The sequence below is a fragment of the Chroicocephalus ridibundus genome, chromosome 3 (genome assembly GCF_963924245.1).
Source record: "Chroicocephalus ridibundus chromosome 3, bChrRid1.1, whole genome shotgun sequence".
In the NCBI taxonomy this organism is placed as follows: domain Eukaryota; kingdom Metazoa; phylum Chordata; class Aves; order Charadriiformes; family Laridae; genus Chroicocephalus; species Chroicocephalus ridibundus.
Window position 1 is genome coordinate 126,932,520 of NC_086286.1, and position 13,204 is coordinate 126,945,723.

The following is a 13,204-nucleotide window of genomic DNA, read 5'->3' on the forward strand; positions in this document are numbered from 1 at the left end:
CAGGAGCTTCCTAATCTCATTTGGAAGGTCCAGGAGAAGGAGAATATCGGTTCTTCCTTGTTGGGTGTTTGCTGCATTTCTCCAGTCTTCTGTATGCGGGGAGGCTGCGTAACCTGCTGTCGGGGCACTCACTCGAGCTCTTCTGTTATTTTAAAGGTCACTCCAGTAATTTTGTACTTGTGTTTTTAAAACAAACAAAACACCGAAAAACCAAACAAACTTTTTAAACGTGCACATAATGTGTTAAAGGAATTGTTCTTCTCTGCTCATTATTTTAGGGAAACAAATGTTTGCTCCACTGCCCCAGCACCCATGTGAGAACTGAGCTGGGCAAGTCCAAGGGCTGGACTCTGAAGTTTCCTCTTGAATAACTCTCCTGAAATTCCTGTTCCAGTGGTTTTGGAAATTTTTACGTTGCTTGGGCACTTTGTTTTTAAGAGACAGTGACACCCCAAAACTAGAGAGAGGTGTCACAAGAAAAAAACCGCTGGGAGAGAGTGAGGGAGAGATGGTGGCAGCACGAGGAAAATCAGGGCTTTGAATTTAAAATCAACTTACTCAGAGCAGCTTCTCAAATCTTACTCTTGAAAAGAGATGTTATAAAATGGCTTGGGGTCTGTAAGCAACGGGAGAGCCGAGGAGAGAAATTAACTTTTTAAATACACTTTTCCAATGATGAGGTCTTAATGATAGAGTAATTAAGCTAAAATCACTGCAGCTAATGATCTTTGTTTTTCTTTTGTCTTTCTCTTTCTCGCCCCAACCCTATACCACATCCTTTCTGCACCTGATGCTTCGGGGAACAGTAGGACCCAACCGAAGGTAAGGGCTTCTGTTGCGTGTTAAATCAGTGTGCGAGAAATTGTCGTGTCGCTTATTCAGTCTTGGGTTATTCAAATATTAAAAGCATTCTGAAAAACAGCTCTCTAGTTGATCAGCTGTTGAGTAAGAAACTCGAAGCATCTCCTTGCCGCTGAAGAGCACTGTACAGCCTGTGCCAGCAAATGAGTCACAGGAACAACTGAGAACATACATGCTCAGCATTACGGGCTGTGAATGGAAGACCACTTGTTATTTGTGGGCTTTTAAAAGCATTTTCTGGTATTTGTGTTAAAGCAAACTCATTTTGTTGTTAACGGCTTATGGTCCCGTGACTCTGCACGTGGTACGCAGGTACCTATCTCTATCCGAGTGTATCGGGCTTCAGCTTTACTGATGTGGTCATATAGCGAAGGATGTTTTATTAAATGCTCCGAAGGCGTGGGATGTTATAATAATATGCTTAATTGTATAATGCGTTCAAAGAACCAAAATTTTACATAAACCTTAATTTTACATAAACAGGCTGTTGTTCCCTCAATTAGAGGATGCAAAATAACAACTTTTATCTTTTAATGCTGGGACATTAATGTAGTATAGGGGGAAAAAAAGCAGTGTATTTTTGAAGATAAGTTATTTAAATTTCAAGGATTTTGCTGTTCTAAGCATTTTCATAAACATAGGAAGTAAGTTTGGATGTGTTGGTAGTATGGATTTTCGATCCTTGCATAATTTTTCTAATTATTTTAGTTAATACAAATACTCGAGGAAGATTTGCTTTATTGCTCCACGAGTCCTTAAGTGATTTTTCAGATTCCATGATACCATCTATTAGGAAATGCTCAAACTGAGGTAATTCGCTACAGACTCAGTGTTTCTTTTTAGGGCTTCCTCATTATTAGTGTAGATATGATGCAACGTATTTTGTTCCTACAATTTTTACTAATTAAGAAATGTTGAGTTTGATTACCTGCGCTGATGCTCGTTCATGGTTAGTGCCTTCAGCATATAGACGACAGACTTTATTAAAATGGAACGTGAAAATGTGCTAACAGATAAAATGGAATTTTCAGAAATAATGGAATGAGGCTTCAGAAGGTGACAAAGTGTTGACAAGGTGCACTTGCTCTGCCGACGTGATCTGAAGCGATGCAAACGTCGGCTATATAGCAGTACAGAACATCTAAAGGGGAAGGAGCAGCTTCGTTAAGCTTAGCGCGGAGATAAACAGCCAAAGAACGACACATTGCACTTCCCTTTTTTTATGTCCTACAGAGTAAATTTTGCCTGGGCAAATGTAGGTCAGATATTACGCTGATTTTTTTTTTTTTTTTTTTTTTTTAATTACAAACACGTATCCAGAGGAATTTTTTTTGCAGATGCCTGGTTTTGCAGCCTGAGGTCCCAAAATACACACTGTCTCATTGGAGATCAGCTTTCATGACGAAAGGTGCCTGTGGACCTTTAGATGGATTTACCACCAAATTGAAATTTTTCTATTTCAGAAGACGATAGTGCTACTCTTCTCGTGATCGTAGAATCATAGAAGGGTTCGGTTGGAAGAGACCTTAAGGATCATCTAGTTCTAGCCCCCCTGCCGTGATGAAACTCATTTGCTCTGTGTAGTTCCTTACAAGTCTTAGACTTTGGTGACAACTGCTGCTGTTTCTCAGCAGTGTACAAATACGTACTCCTCTTGTATGGGAAGAGGTTCCTACCCTAAAGCACGCTTTTTTGAATTTATGCAGAGAAGAGACCCCAGGAGATGGCAGGCAGAAACAGCCAGGTGACATCTGTCAGTTTGCAAAATAGAAAGTCTTGTGAAAAATGAATTGCAAGGATGGATTTAAAGGAAGATGAAGAAGGCTCCTTGACATCCACAGGGTTGCTGCATGGAGAGCTTTTGGAGAGCGTGGAGTAGGATTCACACAGTAGAAAGGAAGAAATAAAAGCAAGGAACAAATAAAAGCAAGGAACAGGCTTGCGTATAGGAAGACACGGGGTTTGTTTAGGCTTCAAACTCAGAGAAAACAAGTAATTCTGTGGAAATGCATATTATATATTCAGAATGGCCCCAGGGAGCATGACGTTAGCCAACATAATGCAGCCCTGTCAAAATTTGGATATTGTGTGTGATTTTGCGATGGTTTTTATAAGGTGTCCTCCTGGATATTTTCCTACAGGTGTTTGCTTACGATCACTGCTTTTGGTCTATGGATGAGTCTGTCAAAGAAAAATATGCAGGTAATATTTACTGTAGCTTTGTGCTTGTTGTCTCCCAAGTGTGAGTGATCTAATTAAAATACAGTATTTGCTAAAGGGCACAGACCATATGGCACAAAGTGCCTCCCCCTGTATGACTGCTCGTTGTCAAAAGAAAAAGGAAAGTCTTCAGTCATTCCTGTTTCTCTTCTCTACAGGCAACGACAATAGCAATAGGCATTGCTACTGGTTTGCAGTGTAGGAAATTGAGAAATCCGTCACAGTAACGGGGTGATTACAAAAATTACACCTTTATTTAAAATACTGCTCTGACTCCATCATTTTGAAAGCATCAGATCCTTTTCAGGATTTGAGGAACATTGCTAAATGTAATTTCATGTTTCGCAGTGCTGATGGGAGTTCGGCATCGTATTAGAACTGAATCATGGAGAATTAAAGAAAGCCTAATGTAATATAGGGGTACGTGAATACATATGGGCTGGTGAGAATGTGCAATCTATTTAATTAGAAGTTTTCAGTGTATTATTATGACATATTTTGGCAAATAGTTATAGAATCGTAGAATCTTCATGGTTGGATAATATATGAAATATATTTGGACTTAATACTCTTGTGATCTCTATTCCTTTTTGTACTTGATAGCTTTTAAAATTGGGAATTAGTTAAGCTTGTTAATATTTATTTTTTCAAAAATCTCAAGAAAATTAAAAGGTGCGTATGATTCTAGGTTTTAATTTCTCTAACAAGTAACTATCGCATAGTAGTTTAGTGAGGAATTGAGAAAACCATTACACTTTCAGCCATACAAATTACAGAGAAAGGCAGATTTTTTTGTTTCCCAATCTAATGGAGGCTCTTAGTCACTTAGATGTGGCTCTCCGTCACTTAAATTACGGTCTGTTATACATTGGAAGTATTTGGTTCAAAACCATTCTGCTGTGCGTAGTGGGGCTATTAGAAATTTTGACGGGGAATTTTGCATGCGTAAAACTTCGAGTGGTCTTGGATGTAAAGGTGCAGTTTTCACTCGGTGAGAGAAAGGAAAAGCTTTCAGGAACATTAATATATTTGAGCGGACTTTTCAGTCCGTAAAGTTCCGCCATGTCTTGGTCAGACTTTAGGTCTTCTGCTTGTAAAAGAAATCTGAAAATAGAGGTTTTGTTGAAATAGATAATACCCAAATATATTAAGCATTTCTTCCTCTGCTTGGAAAAGGAACTGAAAAGCTGTTCCTACAGATCTAGTTCAATTAAAAAAAGAAGTGATATACTCTGTATTTTGCTAATGCATGTCTTATACTATAATCTCCCCCACATAGTTGTGATTCCTCCTCTGCAAAAATCTCTTCACGGTGTTATTTAATACTTTGTACCTATACAGGAAAATTATCTAGTGCTCTACTAATTACTGTAGATTAAAATCAACTGACAGTTGTTAAAATGTATGGGTTGAGTATAGTTTGAGGTGGGGTCATTCACCAGTGGATTAAATTCTGCAGTTGGTAGTGGATTTTCTGCTGGTAAAACTTGTGAGTATGAACGTTGATAGGATGTTGTTTTAAGCACGTACAGGTATATGCATGATAATCACAGCTTCTGATTTTTACAGTAGCGTAAGTCTGGAGCACCTCTACTGGGTGATGGTCGTGCTCTTGTAGAGGGAGCAAATCCTGGATGCTATTCAGGCAACAACAGCAGGAAAACGCTGTAATTACAGAAGAATCTAAATCAAGGAAAAAATATCTCTTGCTTTGTTAGAATGATAGCATGGGTTTTTATTTCTTAGGTCAAGATGTTGTTTTCAAGTGCCTTGGAGAGAATATTCTTCAGAATGCCTTTGAAGGCTATAATGCTTGCATCTTTGCCTACGGGCAAACTGGTAAGTCCCTTCCGCACGTAAGCAAAAAATATTGTTGACGCAAGAGGTGTTACGTTCTCACTGGAGACTCTTTTCACGGCTGTTGTGACATTGGTTTTAGGAGACATGCTTTGTAATGTAGATAAGAAATGTTTTTCTCTTGTAACATTAGATAGGAGGTGGACAGGACGAGAAATGGGCTTTTGTCTGGTGCTGCTGGCTACCCTTATTTCTCACACCTCAGATTATAATCTTTGGAATGATCGTGATCCTCCTTGAGCTCAGCGCATCACTCATATTTCCTGCCTCTGCAGTTAGAATAATCATAAATCATCATTTTGAATGTAATATGCAAAAATGATTATGCCTGTGCAACTAATTCTTCTCATTGTGGCACATACGTGGGTGTGAGTGGGTTGTCTTCTACAGTATGACTGTATCTCCCTGAATTTCTTGTTTGGCTTTTCCTTTTAATTAAACAGTCTTTAGCTAAATCGTGTTTTGGTTACTTCGAAATAGAAAACTGCACAAATCTCTTTCACAGAAATGCGTATTATTTTTCTTGCCTCTTCTCTTTCCTTTCGATGTTCCGCAAAGCAAGATACTTTGCGTGCACACTAATTGTAGATTCGATCACACAGGGTCTGGAAAATCATACACGATGATGGGTACTGCTGACCAGCCGGGATTAATCCCTAGACTTTGCAGTGGACTCTTTGAAAGAGCACAGAAAGAGGAAAACGAAGAGCAGAGTTTCAAAGTGGAAGTATCCTACATGGAGATATACAATGAGAAAGTCAGAGATCTTCTTGACCCAAAAGGGTAAGTAATTTGTGTGTCAACAGCACTGTAATATGTTGCCATACGCTCTTCCTTTCCATAACCAGTTTGCCTTAATGGATCCTATCTAAGGCGTTTGCGTAGGATGGCTTTCGCTTCTTCCTGATCTCAGTGTCCTTTTATTTTAAACTAAAATAACGTAGTAAGACTAAAACCTTAGAGTAAACTCACCCTAATTCTAGCTTTTATGAAGTGAAAAAAATGCCATTGTCAGCATTTTACGTGTAGACATAGGCTTTTTCTGTTTGCATTATAGTCCTTGTTCTGTGCTTTATTACGGTATTTGTAAGACCATCATGTTCGAGATCTGTCAGTGAGAAATGACTTTCTATAAATGTTGTCTTAAGTCAGTCATGTGCTTATAAATAACTTTTTTTTTCCAACCAGAAGCCGTCAGTCATTAAAAGTTAGAGAACACAGTGTTTATGGTCCTTACGTAGATGGCCTATCCAAACTAGCTGTTGCTAGCTACAAGGTAAGGATCAATTTTATGAAAGGCTTGTGTTGACATCCTAAACACCAGGGTACTGTCCCTCCCTTAAGCAGGACAGAATTATTAAGCTGCTCCTAATTGCCACGGCAGTAATGTGGATTCTAGAACAAGAGAGCTGTAGGACTGTTGTATTGTCATCACCGGGGAGAACAGGGTTAAGAGCAGAAATGCGTCTTCATCCTGTACTATTCAGTAATTCAACGACGCAATGAAACACCTTTCCTCCCAAACTTAAGATAAGTGTATGCTGTATCCATGAGGAAGTGTTCCATGATTAGTTACAGAACCAGGATTTAGCAGAGACGGGCTTTCGGTACCACAGCTGGTCACTTTTAGGCTGTCGTGGTATTGCCTGGTGGTTTCACTTCCCAGTAGCACACAGGCACACTGGAACTAGGAACTAATGGTTGTTTACAAGGCAAATACTTGAGAACGTTGCATGAAACGTGCTTGCTGCATAGTACATGTTTATATTTGCATTTGCAATGTGCCCTAATTTTTAAGAAGCATTAATGTACTGTAGGAGAAATGAGTAAATACGGGATGGAATTCTGTCGTCTTAAGCAAAACATGAAAATGGTGCAATCCTTCCTATTGCAGTTTCGGCAGGTATTCGTCTCCCTCTCTTTGGTGGTTTCTGTTAAGACAAGACACATTGCATGCTTTTCCTTTACGTGTTGCACAGCAGCTTTGTGTAATACAGCATACAGAGTCCAAGTGGTCTGTGGTGGTCTTTTGTTTCATTGTTTTTTGGTTTTTTTTAGCATGATCCAGCTAGACATGCATAAATGAAAGTTAAGCCCAAGACTCCAAACTTTTAACTATTTGACAGGATTGCCGTAAAACCCTGAAGCAGGGGAGCTGTGTATTCCTCCAATATCACAACTTAACATATCAGAGGACTTTATAAACCCTTACATGTAGGGAGAACATAACGACCTGTCCGGTGTGGTTCTGTTCTATAGAACTTTGAGCATTATGTCAATATTACAAATTTCAAGACCATATGTTAGTTTTCAAGAAAAACATTTGTGTTCAAACATGAATTGCTGTTTGCTCACTTTTTTCTTTGCTGTTTGAGTATTGCTATGTGCAGCCAAGTGCATTATTTTTGTTGATAATTTAATATTTAGGTAGAGGTAGTGGATGAATGTGCATGTCACAACATTGTGTAATTTCTAGTCGTTGAAGGGGAGATCGCAATACTTCTTTTCTCACGCTTTGTGAATAAACAGCGGGAAACTTAGTGGGAAAATACTTGCTGTATTTTATCAAAATGAGATTATTTTGGTAGATAATTGGAAAGAATGTTAATGCAGATATGCTTATGGCTGTGAAAATTGTATCTAGGACATCGAGTCCTTGATGTCTGAGGGCAACAAATCTCGAACAGTGGCTGCAACCAACATGAACGAGGAGAGCAGTCGGTCCCATGCAGTCTTCAAGATTATCCTCACCCACACGCTCTATGATGTACAATCAGGGGTAAGTAAAACAAGTGACAAGGCCCAAATGTTAAGCTTGGATGTGGGTCTCTTGCTTTAATATATTTCACAGACTCTTACAAATGTTGGTTGGAAGTACTGGGCCCAGTCTTGTTCAACATATTCGTCAACGACCTGGATGAGGGGACAGAGTGCACCCTCAGCAAGTTCGCTGATGACACAAAACTGGGAGGAGTGGCTGACACACCAGAAGGCTGTGCTGCCATTCAGCAAGACCTGGCCAGGCTGGAGGGTTGGCCAAAGAGGAACCTAATGAAGTGCCACAACGGCAAGTGTTAGGGTCCTGCACCTCGGGAGGAATAACCCCCCTGCACCAGTACAGGTTAGGGGTTGACCTGCTCTGCAGAGGGGAACCTGGGAGTCCTGGTGGACAACAGGTTGACCTTGAGCCAGCAATGTGCCCTTGTGGCCAAGAAGGCCAATGGCATCCTGGAGGGCATGAAGAAGAGTGTGGCCAGCTGGTGGAGGGAGGTCATCCTCCCCCTCTGCTCTGCCCTGGGGAGGCCGCACCTGGAGTCCTGCATCCAGTTCTGGGCTCCCCGGTTCCAGAAGGACAGGGAACTGCTGGAGAGGGGACAGCAGAGACTACAAAGATGCTGAGGGGACTGCAGCGTCTCTCTGCTGAGGAAAGGCTGAGAGCCCTGGGGCTGTTCAGCCTGGAGAAGACTGAGAGGGGATTTCATCAATGCTTTTATCAATATCTAAAGGGCATGTGTCAGGAGGATGGGGCCAGACCCTTTTCAGTGGTGCCCAGTGACAGGACAAGGGACAATGGGCACAAACTGGAACACAGGAAATTCCATCTGAACATGGGGAAAAGCTTCTTTGCCGTGAGGGTGGCAGAGCCCTGGCACAGGCTGCCCAGAGAGGTGGGGGAGTCTCCGTCTCTGGAGACATTCCAACCCCGCCTGGACGCGTTCCTGTGCCACCTGCTCTGGGTGACCCTGCTCTGGCAGGGGGTTGGACGGGATGATCTCCAGAGGGCCCTTCCAACCCCTACAATTCTGGGATTCTGTGTGTGGAAGGGACCTCAGGAGGTCATTTGCTGCAGTCTCCTGCCCTGGTGCCCTGCTAGCGCTGGATCAGGTCAGCTGTAGCTTTGTCTAACTAAGTCCTCGTAATGCTCGTGTGCTTCTGCCCCAGTGTCGGGAAATCAATTTTAAAAGGTTTGTAAGTGAAATGTGGTTTTTGAAATGGAAAGCAAGAACACAGGCCCCAAGTTGCAGCAGATCTGCTGGAGGGTGCAGGAAGGATCTCCTCATCCTCGAATCTAAACTAAAGAAACACTTGGTAAGCAACGGTGTGTAGTACAGACTTGGAGCAGAAACTAAAGATGTAATGTGTAGATGAAAAATAGAAGACCTGAGTATACATCCGGTAATCTCCTTCAAGGGGTTATTTCATGCAAATATGCATAAATGATCAACTTTATAAACAGAAACACTCATTTCAAAAATTTTGCTTTGGACAACATGAATATTTTTATGTATATATTTTAAATATCTAAGAGACATTTAAATGTAAAAGTATTTTTCTTTACATTTCCTTATATATAAATATTCCTTGGAGGGGGGTGTGAAATACATTTATGTTAATATTATTTAACCCCTCACAGAAAATGGTGATAAATTAAAATTGAAATAGGTCTCCAATACCAAAAGTCTTTAAACTTTGTTGATAGATTCTGTGCTTGGGCAGTTCTTTCTTGTCTTCAAACCCTTGGAGAAATTTTGAGTGTCCTTGGAGCAAATCTAAGGCATTTATGTGCATAAATATCGCATACAACGTAAAGCATAATGAGCATTCGGACTTTTTTCCTCCTCATTCCTCAGCCTCCACCCAAACGATTTTCCTTGGTTTTATTTGATTTTTTTTTTTTCCCTTTGCACTTCAAATCAGCAGTCATACTATGCTAAACTCCTTCAATTGCCATAGTTTGCCATTCCGTTTTTGCCGTGGCTGTGCTGCATACTTATCATACGTCTTTTTTGTGTGGTCAGCCTGGATGCAAGGCGGTAGTTTTGAGCGTCTGTCTTTCCTGCATCTTCCAGTGACTGCTGTGTGAGCTTCTGGAACAGATTTCTCTGCTTTCCCATCTGCTGGGCCTTTCACTCCTCGACATGACACGTTTCTGTGTGGCCTGATGATGACACTGTATTCTGAGAGGCTTAGAGTAACATTTTTGAAAGCGTATTGATTCTAATTATCCTGTTCATTTAGGGGACCGTAGCGCTGTGTAACTGTGATACTGAGATGCTAAAGTCGTAGATGCTGCATGGTGTAAGCAAACTGTTCTCGAAGACGGCTTTAGCTCTTCAACTTCAAATTGCCATTCAAAATTCACAGAGTGTTTCAGAATGTCATTTTGGGTCAAATGCGATGAAAGGGTTTGTAACAGAATCTGTGTTACAGGACTGAAATACTCACATAGCTTGGATTGCTTTCTAGGAGGCTGTTAGGATACGGGAGACTTCTGCAATTGTAATCTTACGCATAAATTACAACATGCTTCTTGTCACGTTCATTCTCATACCAGTGGAAAGCTGGTATATAAAGCCTGAGGCTTTTAGGGGACTGTTTTCCAGATGATAAAATAAAGACAGAGCTTCTGTCTGTCTTTGTGACTCCTTGGTCTGTACTTCCCCTGTGTATGTTTGCTTTAACGTTTGACTAATGTGCCCCGCGTTTTTCTCCTCTGGAGATTTCCGCGGTGTCTTGGAGGTACAAGTATATTTAGTTCGCTTCCGATCCTCCCGTTGCTTCTGGAGCAGCAGCTAGGGAGTTATCACAGAATATTGTTCCAGTGCTATGACTTTCAAAGCTGTTGGAAGAGCTGTAGGGAGGCTACACCAAGAAATGAAGCTTGGTTCTTGTTTGAAAAGACATCAAAGTGTAACTTAGAGTGAACTAACAGTAGCTGTTCTCTGGTTCCTCCTGCAGACGTCGGGTGAGAAGGTGGGCAAGCTGAGTCTGGTGGACTTAGCAGGTAGCGAAAGGGCAACTAAGACCGGTGCTGCAGGAGACAGGCTGAAAGAAGGAAGCAACATTAACAAGTAAGACTCGGTGATTATTTCTTTTCCTTTTTTTCATCAGTAAAATCATGACTGCTAAATACAGTACACTTGTAAAATAGGATAAAATCAGTATAAGCTCTCGTAGCCAGTCTTCTTCTTCTCTTTTCTCTACTTTTCCTTCAGACATACAATACTCTTTAAATGTTTGAATGAGATCTCTGCCTGTTGAAAATTATTGGCAGTTTTCATTCCGTACTTGTGTTCCTGCAACTGCCGCATGATTGCATTTGAAGATGTGATTATTAATGCTGAAAACACGTACCGAAAATGAGGAGTAGAGTTTTTCTGAGAAAAGAATGATCAAAACCATACTAGGAACTTTCTCCTTGGAGCTCATTTTTGGAGAGAAAGTGACTGTCTAAATATGCATTTGACTTATGAATATTTACGCTCGTTAATGACTCCTTGTGTTCTCTGTGCAGATCCCTCACAACCCTTGGGCTGGTTATTTCTGCCCTGGCAGATCAGGCTGCCGGCAAGAACAAGAACAAATTTGTTCCTTATCGTGATTCTGTGCTCACTTGGTTACTTAAAGTAAGTACTCTGATCTTGGTTTTTTAAGGAGAAATAAAAGGGAGGAAAAGGGGAGAAGAGTCCCATTCAATGAAATCAAACACTGTTCTTTTGCCTCTCTTTCTGGTTTTGACGTTAACCATAATTGTCTTTGGAAAATTAGCTGGATGTAAGCCATTAGTATCTCTACAGACTAAATATGTTCCCTGTCTTCTGTTGACCTGTAATGGCCTAAAGAATAAGGATTTTTTTTTAAAAAACATTATCTTTTATGGGTCAATTTACATACAGCTTCACACACAGCGTAATTTGGGCTATTGCCACATGCAGCTGCATTTTGTACTGGCATGGTTAGCTTTGAAGGTTTCTGATTAAGACTATTACCTTTTCCTAATTGTCTAATATATTTGTTAATACACTCTACTTTTGTCAGCAGAGTATAATTGCAGAGCATTGTCCCAGTTACCATCTAAGGGACAGGTCAGAAGCCTCTGTACATCGTTTTCGTGTGAAATGAGCAGTTAAATCATTTTCTGTACTGCATAGGACTCTCTTTGGTATTCTTCTGGGGAAGAAAGAGAGTGTCATGATGGCACCTGGATGAAGATCTTAAGGTCTAAATGAAAAAGCCATTTGTTAAATACGAGTTTTATGTATATCAAATTTAAAAAGCAAGCTTTTGTTTTCATTGTTCTTCTCACTTCCTACATACCGTGGCCGTAAAGTCTGGTGGCCTGATGACAAAAAATCTTGGAGTGCAAGTTTGATTTTAGGTATAGTCATCATCTGGATTTCTCCTGTTCTCTGAATGAGTGGCAGGCACAAACGTAGCCGCTTCTATCTGTAAAAAGCTTGCCTGCTAGTAAAGGTGGCTTGTCTTTCTTTTTCTTATCTTGCCTGGTACAGCCCGAGTGGTCTCGGTTGACTTGGGTTTTGAAGGATTATTGAATAGATGTCTTATATAGATGACTTCAGTTTCATTCTTGTAACCTGGCATTTTGTTAAAATTTTTCTCTTTCATCATTTGACTGCCAGGATGCTTGGTAACCACATCTCGTAGAAATACTAAAAGTTTCCTTTTTTTCCTTGCACTTTGTTTTTTTCATTGTTATCAAGAAGCAACTGAAATATTTGTTAGTATAAAGGTAGAATCTGGGAAGAAACTGATTTTTGGTACCACCAGTCTTTTTTTGTCCTCTTGCTTTTGTAGGTGCTCTGGCTGGATTTTGCTGTCTTGAGCACTCTGCTTTGCTTCCCCACCCGTTCTTAGCAATGTTTTTAAATGTTATTTGAATTCAGGATCTGTATGATTTAACTGTACGTGTGGAAAGAAAACGAAAAAGTTACTTGTAGGCTATACAGTGGTGTGGAGATTAAAAAAGATGTTTTCCTTAAGGAGATTTGAAAACAAAGTTGACTTCAATACTTAAGTAAAATAAAATCTCTACTCATGTAACCCCTTGACACCACAAGCCTTTTCTTTCATTGTTCTCAGTACTGTCTTTTGATGAACCTTTTAGCACGACTACTGTGAAACGATTTATTTCTTCTCCCCAGTGTGAACATCACAGATGCTGGACATCAGACAGTAGAGTCGTGAGGGCTCCATAAAACTCAGAATGGCATGACAGAAATAGCGTCTGTGCTTTTCTACAGTAAAATAAATCCTCATCTCACAGCGTTCCTTGCTCTAAGACTTTCTTAGATTTAAATATATTTTTGCCTCTATGTATTTACACTGAGTTTTTAATTAAACGAGTGCTTTTTGGCTCTCTAAAGAAGGGAACGAACCCAGCCCGCAGCTTGCTTCGCTTTGCTCCCAGTGGCATGTGTGCTTGGGTTCCCGATGGGGCCGTAACAGTCTGAGCGAGCGGAGTGGA

At 40.5% G+C, this 13,204-nt stretch overlaps 1 protein-coding gene across 5 annotated transcripts in view; it reads left to right on the forward strand.

The window, feature by feature from the left end:
* The window catches only part of KIF13B (kinesin family member 13B), a 141,368-nt gene that overhangs the window by 57,218 nt on the left and 70,946 nt on the right, over window positions 1-13,204 (forward strand). For 2 of the 5 annotated variants that reach the window (XM_063330700.1, XM_063330703.1), the window contains exons 3-10: window positions 810-822; window positions 3,003-3,063; window positions 4,828-4,920; window positions 5,541-5,721; window positions 6,127-6,214; window positions 7,583-7,717; window positions 10,678-10,790; window positions 11,234-11,345. In XM_063330700.1, the coding sequence (XP_063186770.1) occupies window positions 810-822; window positions 3,003-3,063; window positions 4,828-4,920; window positions 5,541-5,721; window positions 6,127-6,214; window positions 7,583-7,717; window positions 10,678-10,790; window positions 11,234-11,345 (796 nt within the window). Of the gene's footprint in view, window positions 1-806; window positions 823-3,002; window positions 3,064-4,827; window positions 4,921-5,540; window positions 5,722-6,126; window positions 6,215-6,759; window positions 6,842-7,582; window positions 7,718-10,677; window positions 10,791-11,233; window positions 11,346-13,204 lie in introns of those variants that run through there. The other 3 variants (XM_063330699.1, XM_063330702.1, XM_063330704.1) reach the window with 2 other exon arrangements.